The sequence below is a fragment of the Orussus abietinus genome, unplaced genomic scaffold, assembly GCF_000612105.2.
Source record: "Orussus abietinus isolate OABI.00-Male unplaced genomic scaffold, Oabi_2.0 scaffold8, whole genome shotgun sequence".
NCBI classification, from domain to species: Eukaryota; Metazoa; Arthropoda; class Insecta; order Hymenoptera; family Orussidae; genus Orussus; species Orussus abietinus.
This window is the reverse complement of record NW_019395997.1, coordinates 1,637,279-1,652,510: the sequence shown is the minus strand read 5'-3', so window position 1 is coordinate 1,652,510 and position 15,232 is coordinate 1,637,279. Positions and strand designations below refer to the sequence as shown.

The 15,232-nt window shown below is 55.7% G+C and overlaps 1 protein-coding gene across 2 annotated transcripts in view; it reads left to right on the top strand.

The window, feature by feature from the left end:
• LOC105699450 (neurogenic protein mastermind) overlaps nucleotides 1-15,232 on the top strand; it is a 78,187-nt gene that overhangs the window by 41,183 nt on the left and 21,772 nt on the right. Inside the window, exon 4 of one of the 2 annotated variants that reach the window (XM_012424440.2) lies at nucleotides 12,307-13,992. In XM_012424440.2, coding sequence (XP_012279863.1) covers nucleotides 12,307-13,992 — 1,686 coding nt within the window. Of the gene's footprint in view, nucleotides 1-12,303; nucleotides 13,993-15,232 lie in introns of both variants that reach the window. The other variant, XM_012424441.2, reaches the window with a different exon arrangement.

Here is a 15,232-nt window from a genome sequence, read left to right as displayed (position 1 = left end):
GCACGTGGCCGCTGTCAGCAGCCCCGAGAGAGAGGGGACGATCGGCCGCGCCGGGAGAGCGAGAGAGACGGCGCGTGCCGGGCCCCCAAGTGGACGCGGCGCGCCAGGACCCATCGCCCCGGGCGTCACACCGGGCGACGCGACGCGTCGGATTAGCGGAAACGCCGCTGCGTCGCGGCTTTAAAACCACCTGTTGACGATTTACAAAGGGGAATTTCGAGGGGAATCGCGCCGAGAAGATTATCGGGGTCCTGTCCAGGGGGACCGGAAGTCCCCGAGGAACCTGCAGGAGCCGACCCCTGGGGACAGGTCAATTCTAACCTGGGCTCGGAAAATATCCTCCGGATGCTTGGAAACTCCTCGTGCACTTCCCTCGGCCACCCGGAAGGACGGAACCGCGAAACCGCTTGCGGGAACGCGAGTCGCGATCGACGACCTTCGAGAAGTTCGCGATAGCGCGAGCCAGATAGAGAGCCGCGCGCGGTTATCGGTCGGCAACTCGCGGCGAGGCCGCCGCCGTTGACGCAACTGGCGATCTCGCCGGAACTCCGGGAACTCTCCGGGACGACGATAACAAGGGAGGTGGGGAGGATTCCGAGGAAGGGCTAGAGGGGTCCGCGGGCCCTCGCGGATTCCGCCATGCGGCAGCCCAACGTGACCCTGGACCTTCGCCCGCGGACCGCGACCTACGACACCGCGGGCGACCGAGGAAGGTCGGCGGTCCGACCTTGACATCCTCGGGTCGACCTGGAGGGCTAGCCGCACCTGGGACTGGCCAACGACTCGAAGGGTTTTCGACGATTACCTGGATTTTCCCCAGACCGCTCCCCCCTACCCCGCTCCGGCCGCCACTCGTCGATTCTTGAAAAGTTATAAGAGGGCCGGAAGGCGCGCAGGGCGCGCCAGTCAGGCGCGGGCCTCCGAGGGGCGCGCATCGCCGGTCAGCTGTGCGGGCCTCGGCCGCCGACCCGGGCCCTCGAGGCGCGACCTCCGCGCCGCGCGGCGAGTGACGTCGGGCCTGCTCCCGGGGGCAAAGAGTGCCGCGGAGTGTGCGAACGAGGGAGAAGGTGCACCTCCTGCGAGGACATGGACCCGGGTTGGACGACACCCCGGGCACCGGCTCCCGACCTGTAAAGGGCGGATCTTTCTCGCCACCTCGTCGGTCGAGCCGCCATATCACCTGGAATGATGGTACGTCTAGAATATTCGAAGGAACACCTGGGTAAAACCATCGGCCAAGATATTGCTAAGTAAATCGAGGTAAACCGTGGTACAAAGGCGTTACCTTTCCGGGAATTTTCGGGGGCGGTCGATGCGTCCTACGGATTCTCAGATATTTTATGGCCGACCTTCCGTCCCATTATAGGGACCCCCCTCCTGCCTCGTTAACGCGTACATCGAGGAAAACATTCATTGAACCAAAGGAATGTTTCCTTTAAATAGTACCTGCGAAATACACCGTTTCAAAGGGTCGCTCGAATAAACCCAAACAAACTTCCGTCCTTCGGAAGAAACGTTGCGCACAATTTATTCCAGTTCATTATAATCCAATTCTTTGAATTAACGAGATATTTCTTTGCCAGGAAATTTCCTTTTGGTTCTATGAAACTTTTTTCTTTTTTTGGTGTAGTATGAAGAGATTTAGGGAGGAACGATTCGATACGATTTTTCTCCTCGGGAAATGAGATCGCGGGGGGGAGGAAGGATGGCTTGTTATTTTCCCCGAAAAATGAGTCGATTAATTTCGCCCCGAGGTCTTCCATATCTTTTATTATGAAATACTTATATCGCCGCGATCCGTCCATCCCTCGATTCGTTTTCGCGTAATCGGCGTTCCCGTTAATCGGCATTCCGCCGGCGACGGTGGGCGGAAAAAACAAAAGTAGAGAGGGCAGGGGGGGGAAGCGAGAAAAAAGGGATATTTCCTCGGGAAAGGGGCGTCTCCGCGGGGGGCCCGTCGGGGGGAGGAAGCGGAAGCTCTCGGAGTCATCCTACCGGTGCATCGGCGCGGTTTTACGGCCGCATTTGCACAATAGATCGGTCGCCGTATAACGGGGCCCCTAGCGGTCACGTGGGGCCGGTAATGGGGGCGGCCATGACAGTGCCGGGACTCCGGTGCATTCCTAACCTCTCCGCGCCGCTCGGACGGGAAATCGCTCGCCTTGCACTTTTAATATTCATGAATCTTCGGGAAAAAGAATAAGAAATATAAAATGGGATCCCTCGAGAACGCTCAATTTTTAGTCATAAGTCGAAATTCGACGTGTCCTGACGACACTGATTTTAACCTGTACCTAGCGGTTTGCAGTTGTCCCGGGGCGTTCCTAACCTCTCCGCGTAGCTTTCACGGGAAATTGCTCGTCTTGCTCTTCTAATAACCACGAATCTCCGTGGAGAGGTCGAATTCATGGAGGTCTCGTCGATTTTCTGTCAAAAATCCGAACTTTACGTCTCGGTGACTCCGATTCTAACCTGTACCGTATCGGTCCGCGGGTGTCCCGGTGCGTGATCCGCGCGCGGAAAAACCGGAGCGCGCAACGCGTTTCCAAGCTCGTTCTTACCCGGAACACGAGGCCTGGGACTTTTTGTCGGGTTCGGGCAGAAACGCGTAACGACGCGGTCGGTGGACAACGGTGCCATTGCTTGACAGAAAACATGGCGGACCGTGACACGTGACGGCCGGCTTCGTCCCATCTTCCGTTGAGGTTATCCTCGTTAGCGTTATCGCAGTCACGGATGTCGGACTCGCGATCGCCGATCTACGTGACCGTCGAGCGTACCAACGGTTCAATATTTAAATGTTTAATGTTTATGGGAGCATACGTGTCGCACCGCTCGACCGACGTGCTCGACCGAGTCGGTGTCGATTCGCTCCCTCGATAAAGCCGTATCGAGAGCCCGACAAATGGGCAGATAAAAGTCCCCGACTCGGTGTCGTTGTATTATTTTATTTCATTTTTTTTTCCCTCTCTTTTTTTTTTTTCATTCCCCTTATTATTCTCAATGTCACTTCCGAGGGCATTTAATGACCCCGATTAGCCGACCTTAAGTGTCACCGAGGGGTGTCGGATCGCTTTGGTCCCCGTTTTAGGGTGGTTCCGCGTTATCACACTCCGGTATGCCGTGGTCATTTGCGAGCGAGTTATTGCGGGAATACCTTTTTTCCATTCCGCGCGGAGTGGAGGAACATCGAACCGGGATGGGGATTTCCTTTTCTTGCGTCGTGCTTTTGCGCGGGTGTCGGTATTACCGTTTAACTCCTGGGGAGTCTCTCCCCCCTCATTTTCACCTACACTCTAGCTATGTGCATCCCACTACCATCCGTAAGCAACACCCTCGTCCACCCACTACTTATTTTCACCCACTGCCACCCACCACCCATTGCCACCGTCACCCACCCGCCTACTCCCACCCACCGTAGCTGAGAAAGAAACAACCAACCGCTTGACCCTGTTCGTCCCCTTTCCCCCGAAAGAGCAGTCCCCTCCTCCGAAAGGGACACTTTTGGACATGAAATTCAGCGTGAAACGCTCCTCGGTGGCAACCACTGGCAGCCAGTGGCGTGTCATAACGGGGAACGAGCTTCGCTCGGGTCGTCCCGGCTCTCGCGGCTCCGCGTCGGAATTATTTATACCACTTGATTACACGCGTTGTACCGTGCGTCCCCGGGCGCGGCCGGATTGCTCCGCGGTTAGAGGAGGACCGAGACACCGAAAGAGGGAGAGGAGAGGGACGAAGGAACGGCCGAGGAAACGGGACGTGCCCGAATTTTTCGAGATCCCGCGGGAACTGCCGGCGCGCTGAGGGGGGAGGAGGGAGGGTACAGGAGGGACTCGTCGACGGCGACGATACCTCTCGACGAGGCGCGAGGGAGACGCACTTCAGTCTCTTTGTTTCTCCTCTCTCGGGACGATAATGGACGCGCGTAGAAAGTTGTAAGCCCGACGATCGATACTAGGCAGGGACTGCATGGAGGCGCCGGGGAGGCGAAGGAAAAAAAATCGGGAGGCTAAATTAAAAATACGAAATGATAAGGATGGTATTTGGTCGATGAATTTTTTTTTTCCTTTCTTTTTTCTCGGAAGGAATTTCCTTTTTCCTCCCTGGAGAGATCTTGATGGAAAAAGGTGTTTAGGACCGGGGAAATGGAAAAGATGTACGATAGTCGTGTTCGCGAACTCCCTCTCTCTCTCTCTCTCTCTCTCTCTCTAGCCCTTCGGTCGTTTCCATGAAATTATCAAGCGACGCCCTAATGAGAGCGCGCCTACGTGCGCCTCTCCTATTAATAGCGGCCTGCCGGTAAATTTAGTCGCGCAATGTGCAGGCGCCATTACGTCGGTACTAATCGGGGAACTCATTGAAAATCCTACCCCCCCCCACGTGGGAGGTCGAAGAGGGGGAAGACTTATCGTGGATTATCTCCGAGTTATTAAAAAGGAGGATTAGGAAATAAATCTCCCCCGATTTTCCGGGAGGCCGAAGAAAAATTAATATCCCCCAACCCCCCCCACCCTCTCTTGAAGTTTCATCCCTTAATGTTTTTCTCACCCCGTAGAGGGGTAGGCGAAAATGTCGGGCCTGCGTATTCGCGATGGCGGAATCGTAAAAACGTGTTATCGGTCCTTCCTATCGGAACCTCCCCTCTCTCTCTCTCTCTCTCTTTTTCTCTCTCGTTCTCTCCTCCACCTTTTCGGGGTGAGGTGGAAAGTGGATGAAGAAACGGTGGGGGTGGCGGGGGTGGAGGCAGGATCGAGGGAACGCTCGTCGAGGGTTTGCCTTTCCTCGCGATGACTTCGCCCGAAGCACGGGGGGTGGTAGGTGGGTGGCGGCGGCGGGGGTGGGGCGTGTGTAAAACCTCTACCCACAGATCGATAGAAAGGTCGGAGGTGTGTCGTGTCTGTTAGAGACTTTGGCTTCGACTCGCGCCGGATGTGTACGGGGACGTCGGGGTGCGTGTGCGTTACGGAACGCCGCTGCACCCTTCTTCCTGCACCCTGCTGCAAATCGTCGTCGGGACGCTCCTGTCGGCTCGACAAAAATTCTAAACACCGTACTATCCACAATGTACCCGCTGGAATTAATTCAAACCACTGTCAGAACTTTAAGCTATAGAGAAAAATCTTCAACGACGGCGATTTTCATATATTTGCGTTTCACCCTTCACCCCGTGGATGCAAATATCCTAAGGTCCACCCCCGTGAGATTTCAATTTTTATAAATAGAAAAAATCTTTTTTAGATATCCTGATAGGAAATAAAATAGCATTGACATTTCACCCCCCCCCTCCGTATTCACGTTGTGAAGTTTCGAGAATCGATTCGGTACCACCCACCTCGGAGAAGAGTTTCACCGACGAGACCTATGGGGTTGTAAAAAATCTCGACGCAACGATGTACAGAAAAAATCAATTTTTTTTTGGTTTGAGGTTTATATGTATATATTTTTTTTTTTTTGTCGATTTTAAGTTTCGAGCCGATGAAAGGGAACGTTAAAGGGCTGTCGAGAGGGTGCGATCGATTCGTCGAAGAGGCCGTCGAGGAATCGAAATAATGGCATTCCTCGCACGGGGACCGGGGATTTAGGGGTGCTGACGTGGGTTTAAGTTTTCCATCGGCGACCAAGGGTTAAGCGCGGTTCACGGGACGACTGCCACGACACGGGGCTATCGATTCCCCCCCTCGTCGGCTCCACTCTCTTTTTCTCTCCCTCTGTCGCCTCCTCTAACCGACTCGGGTCTCTTCGCCCTTAAACGTCGGCGCGAAGCTCGGCCACCCTCTGAAAGGGGGGGGCGAAATAACTCGGGGCGAAGAAACCTTCCCTTATGATATCCGTCTCGAGGGGGGTGGTTACCTAACCGGGAGCGAGATCGCCGTAGAGGAAACGGATTCTCCGGCGAAGTTTACGGCGACGTTCCTGACGTGTTGCGTAAGCGGACCAAGATGGCCGCTGACCGCGCCGCCCTCTGGCGACGCCACGCTGGAAACGGCGACGAAAAGACCTTGCCCCGCGCGATGTTTACGTGCTCGCGTTTAGTTGCGTAACCTCGAAACGCATCGACGGCCGATCCTCGAAGGAGTCGCTGACGCGGCCACCAGGCGAGTTCCCCACACGAGGGCCGTTTTCTGTCCGATTTTCGGGGACCTCGCGGAGGAGGCCGCCATCTTGGTCCCCGCGATAGGCGAAGAGACGGCGGAATCGATCGCGTTCTAGGATCGATAAAATCGAACTTGGACTCGATATTACGTCCCCGGAGGCTCGGTCGCCCTATGGTATTGATCCTTTTACGGGTTTTCCGTTATCCGGAAAGACTCTTCGCGTCCTTCCGGAGACTGTCTTCTCGCCGGTCGGCCGCGCAAGCTCGACGAGAGCTTTATTAACTCGCCGTGATTTATAGGCCGGCCGAGCGATATGTCTCGCTTCGAAATGGCCCCGCCGGTGTAATTGGCGAAAATCCAGGGGTGATTTACCGCAGTACTGGCCGCCCTTCGGGGCCGATGAAGGATTAGCTTTTCCGCGCGGCGCGCTTCACCTTTTCCTTCCCCCCGAGTGAAATCACTCGACGGTGATTTTCGTCGATCTTGGCCTTGATAAAAATTACAAAAAAATGAAAATCCTGGGAATAAATCGGAGAAAGGTAATGTCGAGACCCTTTGGATCTTTTAACGTGAATAATCGAAGAGACGGATCGGAGAGTTCTCTTTCCCGATTTTGCCCGCTGCATTACCGGGTCTTGCGCCGCGGCGTAACTCGGGCTAACTCCGGTGGCCGCTTTGTTTGTTCAATAATCAATTGACGGCGGTGCGGGAGCGGTGCCAACTCGTTCGGCGGAAATATATTTCGCAAACCGGGACCCCTACCTCCCCCCATAGGACCTCGCTGGCTGCCAAAATCCCGAAAAAGAGGGGCATTTTCTCGAGCGGGGTTAACGGCCGAAATCGAGCCGATCGCGGATTTCCTCCCGGTTGCGGAATCGCCTGCACTCGGTTCCTCCTTCGGGAGGGACGCCACGTGCTCGGCGGAATTTTATCCGCGTTTAGACGGCGGCCGTTAAAACCCGCCTCTCGGTGCGCGGCCCCCGCCGTCCGCGGATTTGCATACGTATTTGCGCGCGAGGCGTCGCGTCGCCGTCTCTTCGCGGTGGCGGTGTCTCTCTCGCACCCCCCCGTCCTCCCCTCGCTCCGTCTCGCTCGCACCTCCCTTTTCATCCTCCCGCGCTTCTTTTCCTCGAGAACGCTCTTCCGGGTGTCCAAGTTCAAGGTATCGCGCCGATAACGACGACGCGCCTCTCCTTCCCGACTCGGACTCACCGGAAACGGCTTGGGATAAAAAGGCGCGGGAGATCTCTCGAATTTCCCAGAATTTCCGGGAATTTCCCAGAATCTCTCAGACATTCTCGGACATTTAACCACTCTCTTTAAACGCGTTAACGCGTACCTCTCGCCTAGTTCTCGCTCGCCGTCTCCGCGTTTCGTAATGGCGTCCCGGCGCCCTCCGCCATCTTGGTATCCTAATCAAAGTACCAGTTCGCGGTAAAATAGTCTCCCTTTGTCTCTAGGCCGGACTCGTCGCAGCTGGTCGTTTCACGGTCGAATTTTATGCTCGCTCCTATCGCACGTAACCCGGAGACGTAATTTCGAAGGCCTTGGATAACCGAGGGAAGGGAAAAGGAAAGAAAAAAAAAAAAAAGAAACAAAGAAATGGATAATCTACGACGACGTAACCCGTTAACGTCGCCGATAAGGCGTGGCGAGGATTTCATTTTTTTTTTTTTCTCTCTCTCTCCGGGTTTTCAGTAATTTTCTTGTGGGCTAGGGGATGGGGAGGAAAATCCGGAAGGGCGACGACCAATGGGATAAAAAAATCGAATACAAGTGCCTCGTTGATCGCGCGATTAACGCGACGTCGGCCGCGGGCTAACCGCGCGTAATTCGAAATCGGCCAGCCGTGAGACTCGATTAATTCCCTCCTTTGGTCCCCCCCGGCTTTTCCCTCTCCTCCCTTTTCATCCGCGAAAACGTCGGATCGTCGCACAGATTTGGAAATCGGCGAAAGAAACTCATACGGAATGTCCTGCGCGGGATAACCTCCTAGTTCCTGCGCCGCGGCGGAATTACCTGAAGCCAGAGAGAGAGAGAGAGAGAGAGAAAGAGGGGAAACGTGGAGGCAAAAGCCGAGTAAAAAGAGAAGCGGCCGCGCAATAAATATGCAATTACCGAGCGAGCGGGTTGCATAACCGTTCTTTCAACAGAGGTGACACGCGTCGCGACAATGAGAAGCAGGCTTAATGTCGCGGTGCGCGATGTTGGAAGTCGGTCCCCGTTGCGCCTTTCGCCGATGTTCAAACCTTCCCTGGGGCATTTATATATATATTTATATATATATTTTTTTGTTATATATACCAATTGGTACCTCCTTTTCGACTCCTCGAGGGATCGTATCGACTCGGCATCTCCTACGAGGAGAACGGATGCTAAGTTATTCCCCTCGACGAGTCAGGGTCGCGAATGCCCGATTCGCGATTTGTTAGTGTAATGCCGATGGTAGACGCGAGCCGTACGATGTGCACGACGGAAACGCAGCCGGGGAGAAGGAAAAGAATAAGGAGAGGGGACGGAGGGAGAGAAAAAAAGAAAGAAATAGTAAGAACAGGAAGGGCCACCGCGTCCTAGATAAGTCTAAGGTCGCGTTCCAGTTACGGTGCCGACTTCGCGGCGAGCGATTGTCTTCCACGTGGTTCATGGCCGCCACGGTTTTTTTTTTTTTTTTTTGCGGAAAATTCAAATGCCCCCCTCGCGCTAGGCGGCGGATCGGACCTCGTGAGGCTTGTCAATGATTGCCCGTCGGTGTTCTTATCGGATGTACCTTGTCCGAAGGAAGAGATGATCCAGAGGACGCGGCTCTTGAAAGGCGACGTTCCGTAAAATCGACAACGATACTCCCTTATTTGGAAATCCTGAAGTTCCATTCTATCGCGCCCGTTTTTCTTTTAATAATTTTGGTAATCGACGATAGTCAATTACAACCGATTTATTGATTTTTAATTTTTTTTTCCTCTCCGTGGTTCGGAATTATTTTTTTCCTCTCCATGGTTCGGAATTATTTTTTTCCTCTCCATGGTTCGGAATTATTTTTTTCCTACCTCCGTCCGGCGGATAGAAGAGAGGTTAGGATCGCCCCGGAAGGCCGTTTCCGCAGGTTTCGGGACTCCCGTCCAGGCCGTTAGCCGTTTAACGGAACCGGTGCGTTACACCTTGGCCGAGTATCGGACTTTCCTCGGTCGACCCCCACGCGCCGTCGCGAACAATGCCCCTCGGGCGCGCGGAACTTTTGAGGTTATGTCCTTTGTACGCCGGATGACGAACTTTCCGCCGGATAAACGCCGTCGTCGGCCCTGGTGGGTATTTTCCCTCTCTTCCTCCGCGGGTTTTCCTCCGTCTTCTCTACTCCTCCGGGGATACTCCTCTACCGACATCGAGGATTCTCGCTCGAGGGACGCCCTGATCCGCCATCTTGAATTTTCGTAGAGCGATTTTCTTTCTTTCTTTTTTATTTTTTTCGAAATTCCCGACCGTCCCACGGGAAACGGCGGTTCCGGAAGGGTCGTATAATTCCGCAAATTACCCGGGCGAGATATCAGGCCCCGGAGGCGCGGTATTAGCGAGTCCGCGGGACGTTCCGAAATTAGATCGTAAAACCGTGCCCGGGTGACATCCATATTACGGGGCAGGGTCCCGGGGCGTAAACCCGCGATATAAACCGGGAGCCAATCTCTGCCGGGTCCCGGGGGACGTCTCGGTCCCCCCGCCGGGAACGGGGGACGCGTCCTTTTTCCTTTTGCCCCACCTGGAAATGGCTTTACCCCTCCTTGGCTCTTGGCCGTGATCGGCCAGGGGCCAAGAGGTGAGGCCCCGGGATCGCGCGGATGCCTCGCGTAATGGAGTTGTATCAATAATGGAGGTGTAATAACTCGGCGACCGGGCCCCCGAGGGCGTCCGCCACGCCCTGTATTAAGCGTTTCCATCGCAATTACCCCGGGTCCATCCGAGACCTCCTCCGAGCGCCGGAATCCCTCTCCGACCTACCTCGACGACGAGTATGCGCGAATTTATTCTCGACGACGAGGAATATTTATAATTTCGTTCGGCAAGAAATATTTCTAACCTCTCTCGAGGACGACGAGTACCGAGTCTTGCTCAATGTACACCACGAGACATGAATGCCTTCTCTGGAAGTGTCTCCCCGCCACGTTTTGCGTGCCCCGAGAGGGAATTCATGTCCGCCCCTGTACGCGTACCGGAAATCAGGAAGGAAAAAAAAAAAGAACTGGTGACCGACGCTAACGCCGCGACGCCTCGTGACGAGTGGCCGCACAGGGAGATGGCCGATGTCCTCGACGTTTCGCATGGCGAATTCGCCGATCGGATGCATCCGATTGACCCGGGCCTCGGGAGGTCGTCTCGCGTGGACGTCTCCCTCTGGGCGAGGCCGCCTGGACGGATGCCTCCCGGAGAGGGGATTCCTACATGGCACCCGTAGGTACCTACGTACCAATATGTACGATTTATATACCTATATACGCGTATATACCGTACATCGCGTATCGGGTACCGGGGCGTTGCGTAATCCTCGCATTATTCCGAGGGCCGAGAGGCGGCACCTGCTCTTCGGCCCAGTTCGAGGGCTCCTCGAAGTCGAACACTCGGGCATTCTTCGAGGTAGGGGTTTAAAGACGAGGGGGAAAGTTGGAAAGATGGGGGAGAAGTTAAAAGAGCGAGGTTAAGATCGACCGTGCTCGTCGTACCTCGAAGTCCCGAGAGCGGTATCTGTTTTTCTTTTTTTTTTTTTTATTGCTTCAATTGAAGGGATGAAATGGAAAGTCGAGAGGAATAAAAAGGGTTAACCCTTTGAATACGGAGCCATTTCGACGTATGGGCGAAATTCGTCTGACCGTGCAGGCAATATTGGACCAAACGTCGGGCGCCTTTAGGCGCTCTTAGTAGCCAAAGGGTTAAGATCGATTACCCTCGATGACTCGAAGTCGGGGGGGATGTTCAATTTTCTGACTATTTCGAGGTCACGTTCTTTAAGGTCTTTACCAGGAGATGTGCGAAGGGATGCGAGGAAGATACCTAGAGATCCTTCCCTCGTGTAGGAGGCGGAAGGGCCGGCCAGGGCGAGAGCAGAGGGAAGAGATCGCTAACCCTCGGACGCGGGGGACGAGGGGGCAATATTGACGCGACCTCGGGCCTCTCTCTCCCTCCCTCGCACCCTCGGCGGTGGCACCGTCACCCCTTTTACCGCGCCGGGAGAGCTACCCCGTGAAATTGCGCCGCGTCGGGGGCGGGGGCGACCGACCCCGGGAAACGAGGGCCGCCTCCTTCGAGATTTACCTTAGACCCGGATTCACGCCTTCTCTCCGCTCGAGAAACGTCTTGGAGACTTCTGATCCGCATATACTCCGCCCCCGCCCTTTGCCACCCCTCGGTACTCTTTTATCTCTCACCTTTGTCTACCTTGCCCCGTGGACTCCGAGATGGGTGAATCGCGTCCGACTGAACAATTCGCTTAGTCTAGTCTATCAGTACCTATTGTCTCGGAATATTTTTGCGCAACTACCCTTTAACCCTTTCGGTACGGGTGCCGGATATATCCGGCGGCCATCTGATATGACCTGTGTGGAGGAGCGCCGGATATATCCGGCGTCCATGTGATAGCCTGTATGCATGCGCACGTGTAAATTTTCGGAGCGGCGCCTCGTACAGCGGAAGTGTCTCGGCGGACAGAGCGCTCGTACCGAAAGGGTTAACTTCCATCCCTAGGCTCTGAAACAGGTAAATCCCGAGCGAATAAACAAATTGCTCCGTAATCCTCATTTTAGGGTATCCTTGCCGATCCACCCCTTAACCTCTCCTGGTAGACTCCGAAAGGGATGATCGCTCGGTACTCCTGGCCAGATCCTCGGTAATCGAGGGATGCGTATTCCGGGCAAGTTGGGTACACCCAAGAGGAGGAGGAGGAAGCGAGTCGAAGGCAGATGGAATATCGTATCGCATCTGCAGGAGACGGGAAATTATTCGGCAGCGGACCGGAGCCCCCGGGGGCCCGAATAAAGGATGCCAGAATCCCTATTAAGGGGTAATAGGTATTATCGATTTTGGAACGGAGTCGAGGTTACCCTGGTTCAAGTCGTGACAAATATATACCCACGACCCCCTCAACCCCCCGTAGGTCGTTAGTCTTATCACCGTGACCATTTTTAAGGGAAAGGAGGAAATTAACGCCGTCTCGTTTGTCCCGTTCCAGCAGCAGAAATTCCTGAAGAGGACTGCGGAGGAGTTGGAGCCGGCAGGAGGTGGAAGCGGGGAGGCGGGCTTCGGGGAGCCTCCGGTGAAGCTGCAGTGTACGCAGGCGCAGCACCAGCACCAGCAGGCCCCAGGAGGCGGGGGTCCCCCGCACCATGGGCCCCATGGGCCCCATGGGCCGCATGGGCCGCACGCGGCCGGGAACGGCTCCGGATCCGCGGGGCCGCCCGGCGGCGGCGGAGGAGGCGGAGGCGGTGGGAGCGGCGGCCAGGGTGGCGGCGGCAGCTCCAACGAGGGTCTCACCAAGTTCTCCGTGGAGATAGTCCAGCAGCTCGAGTTCACGACCTCGGCCGCCAACTCTCAGGCCCAGCAGATCTCGACGAACGTGACGGTCAAGGCGCTAACGAACGCCTCGGTGAAGAGCGACCTGGTGAACTCGTCCTCGTCGCCGAAGTCGGGCCCCGAGACGCCGTCGGGGTCCTCCAGGGCTCAGAGCGGGCCTAGCGGTGGCGGGTCAGGTGGAGGAGGTGGAGGCGGAGGGTCGGGTGGCGGGGGAGGACCTCCTCCACCGGGCCCAGGGCCTCCTGGGGGTGGCATCGGGTGCGTCGACATTGGGAATCTGGTCGAGTGCAAGCAGGAGCCCGACAACGAGTTCGTCGACCTGGAACAGTGCGCCGCCGCCCTGGAGAAGGACGCCGCCGCCAACGGGGCCGGATTCCCCGGGTTCTCCGACTTCATCGGGGACGACACCGGCGACGAGATCATCACCTCGGACGCGTTCAAGGATCTCATCTCCGAGATCTCGGACTTCCACCCGGAGTTCATGAAGGACTTCGACTTCGAGGACAAGAGCGTGGACCACCTCTCCGGGTCCGGGAACTCCGGGCCCAATAACGTAACCAACAATGGCCACATCAAGATGGAGGACGACAAGGAGGCCCTGCATCAGCAGCAGCCCCAGCACCAGGGTAACAATGGCAACGCCGGCCCTACCAACTCCAGCCCTGGAGGCACCCTGGCCGCGTCGCAGTACTCCCCGGCCAGGTTGCCGTACTCGGGCCTGGACTTCAAGTCCGAGATGAGTCCCGCGGCTCAGACCCTGAAGCAAATGGCCGAGCAGCACCAACACAAGAGCCAGCAGTTGGGACTTGGGTTCAACCCTGGGGCCAGTGCACCCAGGGGGCCCGCCGCGAGGTCTCCATACGCCGAGTTCCCTCAGTTCGCCGGGGCCTCGGATTACCTCGGCAGTCCCGGGGGTACCGTGCCACCCGGGGCCCAGGGACAGACCCCCACCGCCCAGGGACCCTATCACAAGTCTGGAGGGAATCCTGGCTTCCAGGGCCAGCAGGGCGACATGTTCGTCGCCGGCCAAGCCCAATTTGCTGGACTCGCCGACATGAAGAGGCCCCAGCCTGGTGCCGCTGGGAAACCTGGCATGCTGGGCCCCACCGGAGGGTACAAGCAACAGTATTCGCCCTACGGGAGCCCCGGGTCCATGCCCAACCATGGAAGCCCAGGGTATCCCCTGCCTCCTAGGGGCTCCCAGAACGCCGGGCCCAACCAGCCTGGGTCGCAGGGACCCTTCACCAGCTCCACACCTCCCAGGCCCCCCTCCGGACCTGGGACCTCCACGCTGCAGATCAACCAGGCCCAGCAGCTGCACATCACCAACCCCAATCACCAGATTCAGGTCAGTCCTCTGCTTAATTTATTCATGAGCGAAATTGGTCTTAACTTTAGTCTTGGACTTGTAGTTGGGAGTTTAAGATCTTGATATCGAAGTCTTAACAATGACGTCTTGATAATGAAGTCTCGATAATAACGCTTAATAATGACGCCTTGATAATAAAGTCGTGATCATGAAGTCCTAATGATCACGTTTTAATATTGAATTCTTGACAATAAAATCTTGGTATTGATAACACGATATCAAAGTCTTGGGTTTACATACTTGACCCTACAATCTTGATCTGAGAGACTTTGATCTTGATCTTGCAAATCGTAATCGGGTTTAAATCATCTTACACTTATCGCAAGACCAAGATCGTGACCGATTTTGCCCATCGCCAGGAAAATCGAGATCGACCCAATTAAATCGGCTCTCCCCGTTCTCACGCGGAGCGATATCTGTTGCGTCGCGACGCCGCGTCTATTTTTATCGGGCGTCGGCGTCCCTCTCCCGCGGGCCGCCGCCGCCGCGACGCGACGCGACGCGCAACAAGTAGTTTGCCCCCACCGCCCGCGAGCGTCCCCGCCGCCGCCGCCGCCCCCGCGCCGAGGCGGCGGCGCGGCGTCGCGACGCCGCCGTCTGCTCGATTTAACCGCACGCCCGGCCCGAGTCGATACGGCCCACCCCTTCGTTCTTCGCCCTTCGTTTCTCATCCAACGGCGATCGACGAGATCGATCCTCCGATCCAGGCAGAAAATTCCTGGAATGTTGCGCCTGACGTTAAAATCCTGGATTGTTGCGCCTGGCGTGTTAAATCCCTGGATATTTGCGCCTGGCGTTAAATTCCTGGATTTTTGCGCCTGATGTAAAATTCCTGGATTTTTGAGCTTGATGTGTTAAATTCCTAGATATTTGCGCCTGGTGTTAAATTCCTGGATTGTTGCGCCTGACGTTAAAATCCTGGATTGTTGCGCCTGGTGTTAAAATCCTGGATTTTTGCGCCTGACGTGTTAAATTCCTGGATAGTTGCGCCTGACGCGTTAAATTCCTGGATATTTGCGCCTGGCATTAAATTCCTGGATTTTTGCGCCTGGCATTAAATTCCTGGATTTTTGCGCCTGGCGTTAAATTCTTGGAAACGCAAATCTCGACGTTAAATTCCTGGATACGTATATCTTGACGCGATCGAGATCGTTGACCCTCCGACGGAAATTCGGACGCACCTGACCGGAAATTCGCCGGCGGATAAGTCTATCTCGCC